General features: G+C 35.8%; 2 protein-coding genes across 2 annotated transcripts; both read left to right on the top strand.

Moving 5' to 3' along the window:
- The first annotated feature begins 3985 nt into the window (after positions 1–3985).
- Positions 3986–5410, top strand: LOC147282736 (uncharacterized). Its single transcript, XM_086248268.1, has 5 exons — positions 3986–4186; positions 4300–4512; positions 4624–4716; positions 4916–4978; positions 5057–5410. The coding sequence occupies exons 1-5, from the start codon at positions 3986–3988 to the stop codon at positions 5408–5410; spliced, it is 924 nt and encodes a 307-aa protein (XP_086104394.1).
- Positions 5411–5418: 8 nt separating this feature from the next.
- LOC147282737 (uncharacterized) lies at positions 5419–7003 on the top strand. The gene is made up of 6 exons (XM_086248270.1): positions 5419–5445; positions 5701–5943; positions 6239–6390; positions 6476–6646; positions 6742–6849; positions 6946–7003. Exons 1-6 carry the CDS (start codon positions 5419–5421, stop codon positions 7001–7003), a joined length of 759 nt encoding a protein of 252 aa, XP_086104396.1.
- Positions 7004–19994: the final 12991 nt, after the last annotated feature.

Genomic DNA, 19994 nt, shown 5'->3' on the forward strand with positions numbered 1-19994 from the left:
AGGACTATGTTGTGGTCAATAATTTGGTTTATTTGTTTGTTATTGGGTGCAGAATTATCTTTTTCATTACTCATTTACTTTTAAATCTTAGTGTAGGCTTAATATTTAGGATAACTATAAACTTTTGATTCCTAGCCTTTTCAATAGGTTGTGATTCTCCGATTCTAGTATGATACAACAACCATTTGGGTTTTACTGAAATTGTTAGATTGGTTACTAAGGAAAAAGAAAAGAAAAATACCATTTTGCATGCTTAAAATTAATATTAGAACTATCAGAAAATGAAAGTGACATTGTATATATATATACAGAACTATATATCAGCTTGCTAACAATTGTTTCTCATAAGGCTGGAATTGAAATCTTTAAAAAAGATTGAATTTGATGTTTGAAATTAATGACTTGGTATGTAGGATTTGAAATATCAAAACTACAAGAGTTCAGAGATATATGAACAATAAGTAAATCTTATTTACCTTTTCTATGGACCCAATTTTTTACTTATTTCTTTTAGTAAATAAGATACTCAAAAATTGTTGTTATCCATACATTGGTGAGTGAGATTGTTCTAAACTCACGCATTATATGTTATATTAGATTAGATTGATGTTACAACAGAACCTTTGGACTAATTAATAGCTCTCCAATGAAACTAACCACTTCAACTATATTGGTATGTCGGATATGAAGGAAGAGAAAAGTACAAATCATGCATGCACCTCTAGTGAACCTATACCTCATTTGGAAGTAGTAAACCAAATTTTTCATCCATATTGTGCTACACAACCATTGGACCACGTGCATGTAAATACCTATTTTGGGCGTGTAGAGAGACAAATGTTAGACAATATTACAAATAGAGTCCTATCTATTCTCATCACTATTCTTTCTTTTCAGGTAAGCTTTACAGAGGAGTATATGTGGAACATTGGTGCATTTATAAGTTCTCTTTTGCTGGAAATTAAAGCCCTTATGGGTTTAAAAAAGTGTAAGTGGCACAAATTACTCGTGTTTCCTATATTGTTATTTGTGGGATAAGCTAGATAAAGGTATCTTGCTCCTTCATATCAATACAGTTATTTCTGAACCATTCATGAGTATATATATATGGATTGTATATTAATATGTACCATCTTACATAATATGGACTGTATATTAAATTGTGATATATAACTTAAATTGATATTTTGTCTAAACTAGTGCTATTAGACAATTTAATGGGGTTACGGGAAGGAAAGGTCCGAAATCACCAACTTGGAAGCATCTCTATGTAAGTGTCTATGTATTACGTAAGTCTTTAAATTTCTTATGTCTTACACATTAGACTAATTTAATTAAGTATAACTCTATGTAATTTCATTTGCTTGTCTGTAGTGTCCTAAACAACCGGATGGTGTTGAATGTGGATATTATGTCATGAGGTACATGAAGGAAATAGTTGAGGACACAACCCTTGCATATGAGTCGCAGGTTAGAATACTTACTCCTATTGGGGCAGTTGACTGGTATATTTTGCTATCCTTTGTACAGTTCTAACTTAGGAAACTTGTAAAAGGGAATTACAGGAGGAAGGGATGGCCTAGCTAGGATACTAGTTTGTTGCTGGTTTTTAAGACTTTGTTTTCTGGCTTTGCATCTTTTTAATTTTTTCTGTGTATGTGTGTTTGGGTTGGTGCTGTGTGCATTAAAGAGTGTGTTTGGGTTGATGGTCTGCATTTCTCTTCTATTTCCATTATTTTTAACTTGCATTATTGCTGAACTATAGGCTGATACTGTGACTACTCATTTATATGATCCATTTTTTGAATCATATATATGTGCAGCCATTTGAAAGCCCTTGCTGAATGCAAGAAACGTAGGCCATCTGAAAGCCATTTGAATCATATATATGTGCAGCCATCTAAATTCAATACTTGATGCAATCTTATTAATGCTTTTGGCCTATATTTTCTTAATGCCCTTTGGGATCCTTGCTGAATGCACTTTTCGATACTTTGGGATCCTTGCTGCAATCTTATTAATTAATGCACTTTTCTTTCTTGTTTTCAGTGGAGTCACCTGAAAAACAAGAGGAGCAGTTACACACATGGAACAAATAGATGAAGTCCGGGTTGAATGGGGAGATTATGTTTTCATGAATTTTATTTAGACTAACATGCATATTTTTCGTACCTTTTTGAGCATTTTGTTGTAGATATGAAGATATATACTAGCTAGTTCACATTCAAATCTTTTGTATAGGCAGAATTTAGGCCTAGCTGAATTGCACTGTCATGCCTTCATTATTTTTGTACATGTTGGCATGTGTTTAATTAGGATCTAGCTAGCTAGAGATGGATTTTGTGAAGGTTATGGAGATAGGCAAGTGATTTTGAGGTATACATGATGAGGGCTATCCATATTTTTATATGGATTTGTAATCTTATTTTGTTAACTTCATTACTGAGTTTGGATGTTGGATTTATTTATATAAATGGAAGAATTTAAGTTGGATTACTTTAGAAGCTTAGTAATTGTTGCGTGGATGCATATTTACCAATTAATTTTTATCAATATCAGAAGCCTATTGCATATCAGATTATGTAAAAATGCAACGATAAGGAATGATGTTTTAACATCATTTAAAAAACAAAAAACCGATATTTAAAGGATACTTTTATATCAGATTTCAAGTACCAAACCGATATGTTATACACCTTTTATATCCGATTTTAAGTACAGAACTGATATGTTATACACTTTTTATATCCGATTTTAATTACAAAACCGATATCTTATACACCTTTTATATCAGATTTTAAGTACCAAACCGATATGTGATACACCATTTATATCCAATTTTAATTACAAAACCGATATACTATACTCATTTTATATCTGATTTAAGTACCAAGACGATATTGAATACATTTTTTATATCAGTTTCAAAATTACTAATGATATCATAAGTATCTTACATATCGGAATGCAGTTTTTAAGATATCAGAAATGATTAATATCTGATAACGATGGTGGTATATCATATCAGATTATCAAACAAATACGATATCTAATATAGTATAGACATCAGTGTATAACCGATATGTAATATGGGAGAATAGATATTAGCACTCAATATATTGGTTGGAAACCTAAATAGATATCGGTTTATCACTGATATATATTAAGGTTTTTCTTGTAGTGAGTACAATAATGGTGTTATTGAGGATGAGGTAGGGGACACAGTTTGTGACCTTCAATCCTTTGCTAATGGGCTGCCATTGGTAGAAAAATTTGATGACCTCATGGGTGAGGATAGTAACACTTACAAGAGAGATAATTGTGAGGGCATTTGGATTGACCACTCGAAGAACAAAAATTGAATAATGCTTGTTTGTAATTTTAATAATTTCTTGTATTTGTTTTTAAGCTTGTAACACAAATTCTTAAGCTTGTAATTTAATGCACTTGTGATTCTAATTGTGCTGCAAGGTATTCTAACTTGCATTCGCAGATTATCATTAATTATCTTGCACATGAGGATATGATTCTAATTGTGATGCTGTCTATTCTAACGTGCACTTGCAGATTATCATATAATTGTTATGTCTATTAAATTTCATATTATCATTAAATTTAACATTTGTGCTAGCTTCTGCTCTCAACAGGCTATCATGTGATGGCTACCCCGAGACGAAAGAAAGGTGCAATGACCAAGACTAATACCAATGCTGCTTTGAAGGCGAAGATAGTAGCAATACTTCTGAGGAAGGCCAAGACTCCATCACCAGCAAAGACAAAGGCCAAGACTGCTGCCACCTAAAATCCAAAGGCTAAGACTGCTGCCACCTCAGATCCAAAGGCCAAGACTGCTGCCACCTCAAATCCAAAGGCCAATGTTGTCTCACCAGCGAAGGAAAATGAAGCCTCAACCAAAGCTTGTTCGAGTTCAAAGACGACTCTTACTTCTGTTGCTGATTCTAGATCCACTCGAGGTGTTACAAAGATGCATGGAATTGTTTTGAAGAAAGCGTTAGGAAGAAAGATGAAGGTTGAGTTTAATACTCATAGCATACCTGTGGGAGAAACACGCCAGACGCTGGCTTCATATGTAGGTGTTTTGGCAAGGACTACAGTGCTAATTATTTATAAGAACTGGCCCAAAGTGCCAGAAGATCTCAAAAACAAAATATGGGAAGATGTTCAGGTATTTATAAATTGTGATCATTAATTAGTCAATATTTTAGGAGGTATTTATTTGATTCAATCTTTTAAGAGGTATTTATCTAATAAACATTGTTGCTCATGCCTTGGATGTAGGGTGCATTCGATCTTGAACCTTGCAGCAAGAAAAAGATTCTGTCTTCGGCCGGAATTAAATGGAGGTCATTTAAGACTGCTCTAACAACCAAGTTCATTCTGCCATTCATAGATGATCCAAAAGCTCTTGAAACTCGGCCTGTGGAATATGACTACATTGAGGCGGCCCATTGGACGCAGTTTGTTGCGGGCCGATTGAATGATGAATTTTTGGTAAGTAATGGACTTTCTAAATACCCTACTGAATTTCTTGACTATTATCTTGTGCATTTAAACAAAGATGAATTATAATATTCGATAATTGCGGTGCTGTCTTGAGTGTAGGCACTGCATGAGACTCAAAAAGAGCGAACCAGCAAGACTAAGCACCATCATAGGCTGTCACGAAGGGGATATATTGGATTGGAGGAGGAATTGGTAAGCATTTTACCTATTTGAAGTTCATATGCATAGAATTAGTAAACAAGCACGCGAGCAGATGATGTGTTGAATTTTCTATTAGACTAATTAATTAACCTATTATTTAATTGTATGGACAGCGGAAAAAAAATGTAGCAGAGGACAGCGGAAAAAAAATGTAGCAGAGGATGACCTTGACCGTTCTGTGCTGTGGAAGAAAGCACGTGAAGATTCAAATGGCAACTTGGATGAGGAAGTTACTTCGGTGGCCAAAGTCATAGTAAGTACAACGATGAAGGGTATTTGCGTCAGTTTGAGCTAAATTGGATAGGAACGTGATATCATGTGTCATTGGCAGGATGAGCTGTTGGAAAAGAAGAAGCACGGAGACTTGAAAGTGGATGGTGCAAACGATGTTTTAACCATGGCTCTAGAGACTCCTGAGCATGCAGGTAGGGTTAGAGTTGTGGGGGGGAATGTCAACCCTTCAACTTACTTCAATCTCCTTAAAAAACCGAGGGAAGCCATTTCACGGGATGAGGTGGTGATAATGCTGCGAAAAGAACGTCAAGAGCTGTTGGAAAGGATTATTCTATTAGAGAAACAGAACAATGAGAATGCACCAATTACTCCAAAGCAAGAGTTGGCATCTGACAAAGCAAGCTGCCACATCCGGAAAAGCAAGTTGCGGAAGTTGTGGTTGAACAGGTAGAAGAAGTTATGGAGGTGGATGAGAATGCTGAAAAAGTAATGTCCTTGAGTCTCTCTTTAGTTGTATTTTTTGGCTGTAGAAAAAAAAAATTGTTTGGAGGTTTTGCTCATTGAATTTCATTACCTCACATACTTAGTAGGTGCATTAAATTTATATTTTGATATGTAAACATTCCTTTCCTATCAAAACAATGTTTAAAAATTGGGCTTATCTACCTCTCTCATATTGTGAACCACTCAACTTAGCCTAGCTGTGTGTGATTACTTGTATATGTGTAAATTATTTGGCAGGGCGAATCGTGCAAGTTGGCTGTAGGTTGCATTACCAACATGATTGCGTATGGGACTGTGTTTGAGAGGGCAATGCACGGTGTACCTTTGGGTGAGGGCAACGTCCGGGTTTCTGTTAACATTGTTATAAAAGAGGATGCCTTGCTTCCAGTTCCGGTAAGGGATGAGCTACTAAAGGTTGGGCAAGCTTTAGGAAGCCTTGTGGCTTGGCCGAAGAAACTAGTTATTCAGAATTCTGAGAAGGCATAATTTCCATTTGTACGTTCCTTGAATAATTTGAATGGTATTTATGTTTGAAATTTTAATAAAATGTCAACTGAGTGGTGAAGGTCGTACCTAATCTGTTTGTGAAATTGTCATTTAAGTTCTTTTATTTTTTAACTAATCTGTTTGTTAAATTGTACAGTAAAGAACAGAAAAAAAAAAAAAAAAAAAAAAAAAAAACACTTCTGCGATGGTGAAGGAGTTATTCAAGAAAGATGATGAAGCCGGAAAGAGAGTGCCAATGGACTGCAAGATGCTGTATCGGTTTGCAAAGGAAGCAATGGTGTCTAGTGGGAGAGCTATCATGAGGGACATAGAAGATGAGGTATTTGTAGAAATCCGCAGACTGTACATTTTGTGGGAGGATATTACTAACCTTTTGGAGATGCAAGAATTACCAGCCAATTGCCTAGTGGTTTACGTTAGGTAAATAAGATGATTAAGGTGATGTTGAATTGTATTTTGTCAAGTCAAATGTTGTGCTATCTTTTTAACTCTATTAATTGATTAGGCACCTATATCATAAACTTGTGAAAACACACCTGCATGAAATGGTTGGGTTTGTGGATCCGGGACGCATATCTGCTGGAGTTGGACCATTGGATCGAAGATCAACCTATATGGCAAAGCGTTTCAAGCAAGGAAAATGCGATAGGATATTTTTGGTGCCGTACAATACTGGGTAAGGCTATTTAATTGATTAGTGTGGGTGTGCGTGAGTCTATTTTATACTTCCCATTTGATGAATGTTAATTACTCGCTCATTCACTTTGAAAGGTCCCATTGGATTTTGACAATAATTAAGGAAGATAAAGACATAGTCTATATCATGGACCCCCTCCTGAAATGTACCTGTGACCAAGAGTTGATGGAAGTTGTCAACACGTAAGTTGCTCTTTGCTTTCATGTTTTTTATTATGTTGTATATATGCGCTGTTAATTTTATTTTTTGGATATAACTGTTTTGCCTTGTTTTATTAGTGCTATTAGACAATTCCATGTTGTTACGGGTATGAAAGGTCGACCTAAACCTCAATGAAAGCATCTTGCTGTAAGTGTTCCATTTATATTACTTGGGTTAACATGTTTCTTAGTGTCAAGATTCGATGAAATACAATTAATTAATGCATAATAACTGTCTTATTTATCATTGGATTTAGATTGTGTATAGTGTCCAAAACAGCCAGTAGGTGTGGAGTGCGGGTACTATGTAATAAAGTTCATGAAGGAGATAATTTCGGATCCAAACCTTGCATATGAGACCAAGGTAAGATTTCAATAATTAACGTTTTCAAAAATCTAGTCAATGACAGAAATCAAGATCTGAACCTTGCATGTTAATGTTGTTGAGTTGAGCTTTAGATTATCATCTTTTGTTCTTGACTTTTTAAGTGGCTGACAAGTGGATGTTTATCTAGCTACCTTGGTTTTTTATTGCCTTTGGTTTTTTACTGCCTTTGGACAGATTATGTCTTGGTAATTTATTCTTCAATTGTTGTGGATATATAGTTTATCTAGTTAATTAGCTAGGTTGTTACTACCAATAGAAAGTTTGGTATTTTACTCTTGCATTGCAGGGATTTGTTTGAGATCTGCCTTTTTTATTTGAGTGATGAAATTAATTGATCGAGTTATGCAGGGATGAGTTCATCATTTATTATAAATGTTGTATGTTTTTAGTGGGTGAAGAATAAGCGATGCAGTTATAGTGAAGCACAACTTGAGGAGTTGCGGGTCGAATGGGGAGACCTTGTAACCTCTAAGTATATGTAACCTCGTTGGTATATATGTTTGTGGTACAGTCCGTGTTTTGCCATTTTGTGGATAGTTACCTCATTGAAGATATGCTGCCATGCCATCTTTTAGGTAAAAGAAAGGCTCAAGTTAGCACATGTGGTTATTAATTGAAGATATATTGCGTTGTGGTATTTTGTGTTTATGTGGGTAGATTTTTGAACAATGGTGGATGTTAGGGAAAATCTAAGTAAATTGCTGCCATGATGGTATTTTTTTATGTCTAGGCAGCTGGCTTTTGGAACTAGCACATGTGGATAATTAGGTGATTGAAAATATATACTATCTGGCCTTATGGTATTTTGTGGATATGTGGGCAGTTTTTTGAACAAGCTAGAGCAGCTAGATGTTAGGAAAATTAAATCTGGCTAATTCAATTGCTGCCATTGATTGATGGTATTTTGTTACCTCTAGATGTTAGCTTGATTAGTTGAATGAATGGCTAGCTTTTGGAACATATATGTACTTGAACAAATATTGATTAGTTAAATGAATGGATGGAATTTTTATGAATGGATGGATTTTGTGCATGAATTTTAAGATGTACAAATCATGCATTTTTCATGCCGGTTTTTGTGCATGAATTTTCAGATGTACAAACCATTTGTAACATCCAAATCCCATTAAAAAACTGACAGGAAAAATAGTTTACACATCAGTTTGGATGGAAATTGATGTCATGCTCTCATTTTCACATCCAAATGTCATTTAAATCTGATATCTCAAAAACAATTATACATGAGTTTGTGGATGGAATTTGATATCATGCGTAATTTTCACATCCAATTACCATAAAGACATGATATCTAAAATCCTTTCTACATAGTTCTAATATACCCACCGATGTTTAGTTACTTTTTTATATCAATTTTTCATCCAAATACGATATCATTAATTATAAACTTGCAGATTTTGTTGGCATTAACACATCTAAACTGAGTCAACAACGATGTTCAACCATTAATTTATATTAGTTTCAGGAGTTTTAATACATTGAAAGAACCTAAAAACGATATCCAATATTTTTTTAGATATTAGGCAACATGAAAAATCAGATGTATAATCACATTAAAGATATCAATTCTAAAGTGATATCTTTGGGGGGGACTTTAGATATCACGGCTGGACTTATCGGTTTTTAACCCAATAGATATCAGTGAATCACTGATATTTATTAAGGTTTTTGTAGTAGTGACATGTTTGTATATCTATATTTGTTCAGCTCTAATTTCCGCATAGCAATATCATGATCAAAAGAAAAGGCACTGATATCTATATATATATATATATAGAATTAAGGATCAGTATACGAATTAATATTACATATATACATATTAAATATTAAGTACATGCTCTCTACAATTAATCAAGGAGGCTTTGAAGTGTATATATTTTAAATTGCTTTTAATTAGTGATTGCCGAAATTGATGTATATATGTATCTAATTGCCTTGACATACATATGAATTATATGTATGGATCCACTTTTGATTTGAGATAACATATGGTTAGTTAATCTTTTGACTTGCCGTTTGTGGATTATGGATCAAGCATCAAGAATTTTGCATGATCGGCAATTTCATGATCTGAATGCTATCGGATGTATATATATATATACAGGCATATATATATAATTAATTAAAGATATAAAGCAAATATGATGATGAAACACTACTATCTCATCCATGTTTGATTGCTTTGATATATATATATATATATATATGAATGTGTTAGACTTAACTGCATGACCATGACATGTGTAATTAAAGCACTTATGGTCGATTATATGCATAGCTATTTGATCATAGAATACATAATTGATGTATCTGAAACTTATGAATATAGTGGCTTGAATATGAAGTTGAACCTGCAATAGGCCTTTCTTTGCTATAGATTTTTGGTTGCATATTGTTAGCCTTCCTATATACTTTGAAGTCATAGCTATCTATAAATATGTGTTGCTAAAGTATTCATCATATAGATTGATTATAAATTTGCTAAAGTTTCCATTATTTGCTATGTCATATAACTCTAGCATTATATTTCTAGCAATTACATGTTAATTAAAGCTTCTTCAGGTCTTGATCTCGCTCTAAGAAAACTCTAAAGAAGAATATATTGCCAAAGTGGTCCATTCATTTATAAATTTTCTTAGTTCAAGGATTTATTTTGATCAAGATTGCATTTTTGGATTATAACAAATAAAGGGAGGATAACTGTACTTGGTTCAATTCAAAAATGGCATGCACATTGCAATGTATATATACACAAATTTTTGAATATTTCTTCTTGTCCACAGGTGTAGAAATTTTCATGAATTTTGTATTTTATATGTTGGCTTTGTGATAAGGTTTTATAATTGCATTTTATTCTTTGCCCAAATGTGAGATTAATATTGCATACAAAATTTTTAAAGCTGAAAAGAACAATTAATATTTTTCTCGCATATTGTTTTGGTGTGTTTATATTTATATTCAGTCATGAACTCTTCTGATATGAATTATGCTTCCATTGATATAAGATTCTTATTTGGTTGTTTGGTACGTTGTTTTTCTTGTACCTATAAAAAATTTTGGAATACAATATCCATGAAAGAGTTTTCTCAGATGCATTGATGTTATAAATGTATTTTTGTTCGAATAAGTGATGCATTGATGTTAATGCTTATGTTATTGCATATTGTTTGTTTAGTCATCAAACACTATTCTTCAAGTTCTTAAAGTGATGCGTGAAGTGAATTTTATTATCTGTGAAAGGGTCCCTAGACAAAATAGCCGACCCATTGAATAAAGCTGTCCCTAATTCAGTTTTCCAGAAGCATGTCACCAACATGAGGATACTATCCAGTTTTAAAGATGCCCTACTTTAGTGGGAGCTATTTAGCTTTTAATTTGCTAATTTTTAAGTTGGTGATTCCTATATATGTTTTAAAGTTAAGGAGTGTTGTGTTTGCTTTCAAGTTTATAAATTGATTAAATTTCAATTTTAAATTTTCAATTTATTATGCAACATAAATAAAGATGTCTTTGTCGGTATAAGGGCTTTTCATTAAGCATTAAGGTTAGATCACATAGTGATCATAAAGAGCACCATTTATATGTCAAGTGTGATATTTCACAATTAAGCTCACTTGTCATATAACTTTTGACCATAACTTGTTGATACTTTATGTGAATATCGTTGCTTATTTTGATTTAGGTGGATGATAACATTTACATTGGAAATCATGTCTATAGTCATGTGAGTTGATGATATTTGACACTAAGTTTGAGATAGATATTGTTATCAAATAGCTTTCCAAAGTTGTGCACATAAGGAAATTGATCCTTGATTGTAAAGAAGGGTTTTTTGAATAGATGTGGCGCTCAAGTGGGAGAATGTAAGAACTTTATTTGAGCTTACATCTATTTGGGAGTCCTAATTGATTAAGGATACAAGAAGGGAAGTTTTATTTGATTATCCGGTTTCTTAAGGTGAAGTAAAGTCCTAATTAATAAGGAATATCTATCCTATTAGGTTATGGATTAATTGTGGAGGTGATCGATAAGGATAAGTGAAAGTTTAATTTAGGTGATCTATTCACTCAATTAACTTGATTAATTCACTTTCAGTGATCGGACCCCAATTTTTGGTTTATGTGATCACTCACGAACTAGTCAACCAAACACAACCCAGACGGTCCAGTAACAAAAATATGAAACTCCACATTGACTTCTAAAAACCAAAAATCACTTCAGTAAACAACACAAATCAAACACACCAAGGATGAAGTGACATCCTATACACTCAGAGGACCCATCACAATAGGCATCCCAGTGTTATCCACAACTACAGTGGTGTGTGATTAGCTAAACAGTTATATAAGGCATATATCAATTTTAAGCATATAGCTACAGTACAGATTTGTGTTTAAAAGATGAGTGAGTCAGTAAGCATAACAACACAAACAAGGAAGACAAATGCACACAAGATGTTCACCCAGAAAAACCACAAAGGGTAAAAACTGGGGGTCTATCCAGCTGACCAGGCAATCCACTAAATCAGAAGTTCAATACAAAAGAGGGCACTCATCACACAAGCTCAATCACTAAGTCCTAGACTAAGTGGCAGCTTTCTTACCCCTTTGTGCAACTTCCATTAGCAAGGCAATCGGTCATTCATGAAGAAGGCAGCTCCACTCCAAGCTCATCAACCCATGGCACCAATTCGCACCAAGCTCAGTGGTTTCATCAATGCATGAACATGATATGCAAATGTAGGATTCACAAACAAAGATCAACCTTCTCAAGCTATCGGCATGAAAAGATCGATATTGAATCCTTCAACTTAAATCTAAAATGAATGTGTTTGAAGAATGTATGAAGACATTTAAGCACTCAAACCCATATAGAATTTTAGATTTAACAAAAACAAGTTCAGAAAATCTCTTTGTTATTTTTCAAGAATTAAAAGACCATTTTCTGAAAATATTAAAGATGAGCACTTAGCCTTGAAAATACCCAGCCGTGAACCCAGAAAAATCACGCTCAAAAATTGCTCATCAACACACCAAAAGATCTGAACAGCATACCCAATATACCCGTACACACCCACGCAACATTCATGTTCGCCCAAGCCACGTGGAAGCCAATCAATGGCTGTCCACAAGAGACGGATGAGGGGCATATTCTCTTTGTCCTAGAGGGGTATCCTAGTATTACTAAGGATAGGAATAAGGAGCTGTAAAGAGGAATTTTTACTTTAAAAATCAGAAATGAGGAAGATGATGAATAGTGCTGATGTGTGAAGGTGTGTGCGTGAATGGGATTAGATGCAATCAGATCTGATTGCTACAGTAGGAGAACCAAGCCATGTGCAATGCACATGCATGTCTAGTACTAAACAGAACATGGGCTTTCAAAGAAATGGGCTTAAAAAGCAAAGACCCGAAATGGACCCACTGTAGCGACTGTGACTCAAATATCAACCACTGTACGTGAAAAACATTGTTCTTTATGATCAGTGAGAGACTAGTCAAATAGACAAAAAACTGTTAATTTCACGAAATGAATGAAGTGCAGTATACCTTGTGTCTTTGTTCATTCTTGACTTCTTCAATGCAGCAGAACTTGTCCTTAATCTAGCCTAGAGCTTGTGAGTGATTAAATACAAATTAATACAATTGTTTTGACAAGGAACCTAGCCAATATAACAAATCCTAGAAACTAACAATCTCCCCCTTTGGCTTTCCTTGACAAAACATCAACCCATTCATCTCACAAGACTCTCAACACTCAGCCCAACACTTGTTATAATGTACCTGCAAGAAGAAGAACTTGCACAACACAAAGTATGATAGTATGCAGTTTAAACGCAGCAAGCAATGGAGATTAAACAACCAAGACATTCTCCCCCTTTTTGTCATGGAAAGACAAAAGAACATACATAAAAGGAAAGTTCAGTTCAAAAGCACAGAAAGTTGAAGAGATATTCAAGAAAAATACATGCCGAAAGAGAAAAATGCCATATAATTCTAACTCCCCCTAAATTCTAACTCCCCCTAAAACTGAGAACCGGCAGCAGCAGCAGCATCTCTGTAACGGGCTTGCATGGCAAGTTCAAAGTCATCGACAGGCTGAAAAACTACTGAGCTCGCTGGCACTGGAGGATCGGTGGGGTCCATCTCTGGAGCGGCATCGGAATGATCAGGAATGTCAGCATGTGGATCACCATCCTCAGTATGGAGCCCATCAGAATAAGGAACGATGGCAAAGGCAGCAAAATGAGCTGTGTGAGCTGCTAGTTGGGCCATGAGATCTGCAATAATAGCCGATTGACCTTTGACCTTGGCAAGAAGTGCAGCGTTTGCTTGTTCAAGAGAAGGAGCCTGATCCCCTCGCTTTTTGCGAGCAAAAGTTTCACTAACCTTCATGACTGTTTTCGTGTAGTCAGCCATAGGCTCAGCAAATGTATCCAAGGCAGCCACAGAAGATACACCACTGCGGGAACAAAGGAGGTGAAAATTATTTTCATTTGTTTTGTTTAGGCACATCCCAAGTTAAGTGCAATGATTTGGTCCAATTTTGCGACTCTTTACCCTAGAACACCATAAAAACACCTTATGTCTCCCTAGGGCCGTGACTTCTTTGGTCACACTTCCTTTTTTTTTTTTTTTTTGTATGGTGCACATTTGTTCAAATGAGGAAAACTTAGCTGAAAATAGGTCATAAAGGAGAAATTATATTGAAAGGCTAAATTGCATCCTCAAACAAATTGTCTTTGAAAAGCATTTAACAAGTTTGATTGATCATGACAAAGTGTTTAAAAAAAATTCTCAAGGCTAACATTTGACAAGAAGGAGGGATTATGCTTATTGACATGACTCATGTTATGCAAGAACCTTTTTGAATATTAAAGAGAGTGTGACAAATAATGTTAAGACCTTTCAAAGTGGTTATTTTCTTTAAAAAAAAAAATACTTAACCAAATAAAAGAAACTTGAACAATGAAGCACATTTAACTACAAGGAATTATGCATGTGTACAAATGCCAATTGACTTCCGAAGACTAATGTGCTTTGGATTCTCTAGAGCTTTTGTAAAGATGTCTGCAAGTTGTTGTTCGGAAGGAACAAAAGTCAAGGTAAGAGTTCCACTCTCCACAAGATCTCGAATGAAATGATGTCTTATGTCAATATGCTTGGTTCTAGTATGTTGCACCGGGTTCTTGGAGATATCTATAGCACTCATGTTATCACAATAGATGAGAAAAGTTTTCTCATCAATTCCATAATCGGCTAACATTTGTCTCATCCAAATGAGTTGTGTACAACAATTCCCTGCTGCTATGTATTCAGCTTCAGCAGTCGACAAAGAGACAGAATTCTGCTTCTTGCTATGCCAAGACACTAAGTTATTCCCAACATAGAAAGCACCACCCGAGGTGCTCTTCAAATCATCACTACACCCAGCCCAATCGGAGTCACTAAATCCAACCAATTTAGTGTTGGTATCATGGGTATACCACAACCCATAGTCAAGAGTCCCACTTACATATTTGATGATTCTTTTTGTTGCAAACAAATGGGATTCTTTGGGATCACTTTGGAACCTAGCACATACTCCTACCGCAAACGATATGTCCGGTCTACTAGCTGTGAGGTAGAGGAGACTTCCTATCATGCTTCTATACAAGGTTTGGTCCACTTGCTTACCACTTGGATCCCTATGAAGTTTGGAGCTTTTACTCATTGGAGTAGTAGCCACTTTGGAAGACTCAAGCCCAAACTTTTTGACCAAGTTTCTAGCATACTTAGATTGGGAGATAAATATCCCACTATCTACTTGCTTGACTTGAAGCCCTAAAAAGAAATTCATTTCACCAACTAGACTCATTTCAAATTCACTAGACATTACATCAATGAATCTCTTAACATGAAAATCTGAAGTTGAACCAAAGACAATATCATCCACATAAACTTGAGCAATCAAGACATCATTTTTCAACCTTTTTACAAATAGGGTCTTATCAACCGACCCTCTTTGATACCCATTGGACAACAAGTGATGAGAGAGTCTCTCATACCAAGCTCTTGGAGCTTGCTTCAGCCCATACAAGGCTTTCCTCAATTTATAGACACCATCTCTCATGTGAGGATCCTCAAAACCTTTTGGTTGTTCTACAAAAACTTCCTCATTCAAGTAACCATTTAAAAACGCTGTTTTAACATCCATTTGATACAATTTGAACCTAAGATGACATGCAATGGCACAAAGCAACCTAACGGACTCAAGTCTAGCAACGGGTGCAAAAGTCTCATCAAAATCAATACCCTCTAATTGAGAGTACCCTTGAGCAACAAGCCTAGCCTTGTTTCTAACGACATTCCCAAATTCATCAGATTTATTTTTGAATATCCATTTGGTTCCAATGACATTTGTGTTGGCTGGTCTCTCTACAAGAGTCCACACTTGGTTTCTCTCAAATTGGTTCAATTCCTCATGCATTGCACTCACCCATTCCTCATGATTGAGTGCTTATTTGACATTTTTAGGTTCAACAACGGAAACATAGCATACATGAGCAAGTTCATTGGCCATTTGTTTTCTAGTCCTAACTGGCTGGTCTAAAGAACCTAGAATTACATCTTCACCATGGTTACACCTCACCCATCTTGGTTTTTCAGATCTGTCACTCAAGATTTTGTCATTTTGTTCGCTCTCTGACTTATCAAACTCAACAATTTTTGAGTCATCAGCAGGTTCATCACTACCTGATTTGGACTCTTCTTTAACCAAATTATCCTCTTTAGGATCAGATTGTGGGAACAATCCATCCTTATCTGCAGCCATTTCAATAGATGCATCATGATCATCTATTTTCACATTTATGGATTCCAACATAGAATTTGTTCGCAAATTGAAGACTCTAAAAGCTCTACTGTTGGATGAATAGCCTAAAAATAGACCCTCATCACTCTTAGAATCAAATTTCCCCAAATGTTCTCTATCCCTAAGGATGTAACATGCACTCCCAAACACTCTAAAGTGTGTAACCTTAGGTTTCCTACCCTTCCACAGTTCATAGGGAGTCTTTTTGGTTCCCGGCCTAAGGTAGACTCTATTTATGATGTAACATGCTGTGTTTACCGCCTCAGCCCAGAAATGTTTAGCAAGATTTTTGCTATTCAACATCACTCTAGCCATCTCAATCAAAACCCTATTCTTTCTCTCAACGATTCCATTTTGTTGGGGTGTTATTGGAGCTGAGAATTCATGTTTAATACCCATTTGACAACAAAACTCATCGAATTGAGAGTTTTCAAACTCAGTACCATGGTCTGATCTAATTCTGGACAGGGTTGACAGACTCGACATACCTTCACTTTTCAGCAGTTTCACAATCTTGACAAAATGATGAAATGTCTCCGACTTGTCCTTAAGAAATGACACCCAAGTGTACCTAGAAAAATCATCTACCATGACTAGAATGTATTTCTTTCCACCTATTGACAAGGTTTGGACCGGACCAACTAAATCCAAGTGAATTAGTTCAAGTGTCCTAGAGGTGCCTATGTCTTTGACTCTTTTGTGTGGTTCTTTGGTTTGTTTCCCCATTTGACATGGACCACAAACAAAAGTTTCGGGCTTTCCTATCTTTGGAAGACCTCTAACAACCTCATGCTTAGACAACTTGTAAAGGTCATGAACATTAATGTGACCAAGTCTTTGATGCCAAAGAGAGCTAGTGTCATCAATAGCTCTATTGCAAGTATTCTCAATTTTTCCAACATTGCCATCAAACACATAGCAATCATCCTTAGACCTAGGGGCATTCAAGATCTCCCTTCCTTGGGAGTCAACAATTCTACATCCACTCTTGGACATACACACTTCACCACCCCATTCATCACAAAGTTGGCTAATACTAAGCAAATTAGAATTTAGCCCATCAACAAATCTTACATTTTTCAATTCGGGTATACCGGGTATGTGTACAACCCCCTTTCCACTCACATAGGACTTCTCTCCTCCTCCAAAAGTCACACTACCACCATCATAAGGAGCAAGAGAGGTAAAGACCTCCTTATCTCCCGTCATATGTTTGGAACATCCACTATCTAGGTACCAAATGTTCCTCTTAGTGGCTGAAAAAGCATTCAAGGTTACTAGACATTTAGTGGAGCTCTTCACAACCCATCTTTGATGTGGACTTGGCTTATTTTTGGGAAGTGGGGTGACAAGTAAGGCAATTTTGGTTACCTCTTTGAGTAGATTGTTCACTTGCTCTTGTAGAGAAACATTTCTCTTTGGTTCACTTGATTTCTTTCCTCTAAGTTTGTTGCAATTTGGTCTAATGTGACCCTTGACATGACAATGATGACAAACCGGGACAAACTTTGTTTTTCTAAGTGAAGTAGAACAATCAATTTGTGTGACACTTGATGTAGCTTGACTTGACTTAGAATGAGATGCATTTTGACCAATGTCAATGAAACCTAGACCCTTTTTGACACTATGATCAGATTCTGACTTGACAAAAATGGTCTTTGTGTTGGATACACTAGGACTATTTTCACTAAAACCCAAACCGGTTTTGTCACCATGATGCTTTCCAATCCTAAGCATCCTATCAACCTTTTCAGCCCCAATGGTGAGCTCAACAATGCTCTCATTAGCTTCATGCACTTCTTTTTCAAGCTTCTCATTCAAAGATTTAAAATAGATGTTGCTCTCCTTGAGCACTTTGACTTGACTCTCAAAATTTTGTTTCAAGATAGCCACACTTTCTAATTCACTCTCTAATGACTCAATCTTCTCACACAATTTCAATTTAGCATTCTTTAGTTTCTGATTTTCTTCCTTTATGCTAAGAGTTTCGGTGAAAAGTAAGTCATACTTATCACAAAGTGCAGTGTAAGACTCATCATCAGGAACAGATTCTGAGTCAGACCCACCATCAACTTGTTCAATCTCCTTGATTGATGCAACAAAAGCAACCTCATCACCCTCAACATCCGAAGAAGACTCACAATCATTTGAGTCATCACTCTCACTATCACTCCAAGTGATTTTCATGGCTTTATTCTTACTTGAAGAATTATTCTTTCTATTATTTGCACATTCAATTGCTATGTGACCTATTCCACCACAAGTGTAACATTTCACATCTCTCTTGGTTGTTCTTCCTTCTTTAAAGTTAGACTTTCTCTCTTGTTTTCTCTCAAATGAATTCTCTCCTTGAGGTTTGAATTTGAACTCCTTAAAGTTGTTACCACTAGTTCTAGCTTCTCTCCCTTTATTTCTAAGAATTCGTCTAAATCTTTTGACAAAAAGGGCAACCTCATCATCGGACATGGATGATTTTTCACTCAAGTTTTCACTCATCTCTTTGACACTTTGCAAAGCAATATCCTTTGACTTCTTGCTGTCCCTTTCATCCATTTCAAGTTCCATCTCAAAGGTTTTAAGCTTTCCTACCAATTTACCAATTTTGAGTTCATCCAAATTTTGGACTTCTTGTATTGCATGCTTCTTAGATTGAAATCTCTTAGGTAGAGATCTAAGAACCTTTTGGACAATGGTAGACTCCTCATAAGGTTTACCTAGGGACATAGCTTCATTTGTGAGGGCTTCCAACCTTTCATAGAACTCGGAAAATGACTCGGACTCTTTCATCCTAATTTCTTCAAATTTGGCATGTACCATTTGAAGCTTAAGTGACCTAACTTGTTTGTCCCCTTCATGAACAACCCTAAGTTTGTTCCAAGCTTGCCTAGCCGTGACACAATGTTGTATGTGTGCAAATTGTGAGGAAGACAGTGCAGTGACAATAGCATTTCTAGCCTTCTTGTTGGAGCTAGAGGCCGTGACTTCGGCAAAAGACCATTCGGACCTAGGCTTAGGAGTTTCAATCTCATCAACAGTTCGTGTGGGAGGAATCCACTCAACATTGAGATACTCATATGCCAACTCGTCATAGGCATCAAGAAAAATTTCAAATTTTTCTCTCCAAGCAGCGTAGTTGCTGCCATCAAAGAATGGAGGAGAGTTGCAAGATCCTGCAACGCGATCTCTTTCCATCTAGACACACCTAGAAAATAAACAACACCCTAGGATCTCTCTATTTGCTTTTAGAGTAGCGCTCTGATACCAATTGAAAGTTTAATTTAGGTGATCTATTCACTCAATTAACTTGATTAATTTCACTTTCAGTGATCGGACCCCAATTTTTGGTTTATGTGATCACTCACGAACTAGTCAACCAAACACAACCCAGACGGTCCAGTAACAAAAATATGAAACTCCACATTGACTTCTAAAAACCAAAAATCACTTCAGTAAACAACACAAATCAAACACACCAAGGATCAAGTGACATCCTATACACTCAGAGGACCCATCACAATAGGCATCCCAGTGTTATCCACAACTACAGTGGTGTGTGATTAGCTAAACAGTTATATAAGGCATATATCAATTTTAAGCATATAGCTACAGTACAGATTTGTGTTTAAAAGATGAATGAGTCAGTAAGCATAACAACACAAACAAGGAAGACAAATGCACACAAGATGTTCACCCAGAAAAACCACAAAGGGTAAAAACTGGGGGTCTATCCAGCTGACCAGGCAATCCACTAAATCAGAAGTTCAATACAAAAGAGGGCACTCAGCACACAAGCTCAATCACTAAGTCCTAGACTAAGTGGCAGCTTTCTTACCCCTTTGTGCAACTTCCATTAGCAAGGCAATCGGTC

Source organism: Dryas octopetala, chromosome 6, assembly GCF_963921425.1.
Source record: "Dryas octopetala chromosome 6, drDryOcto1.1, whole genome shotgun sequence".
Taxonomy (NCBI): Eukaryota; Viridiplantae; Streptophyta; class Magnoliopsida; order Rosales; family Rosaceae; genus Dryas; species Dryas octopetala.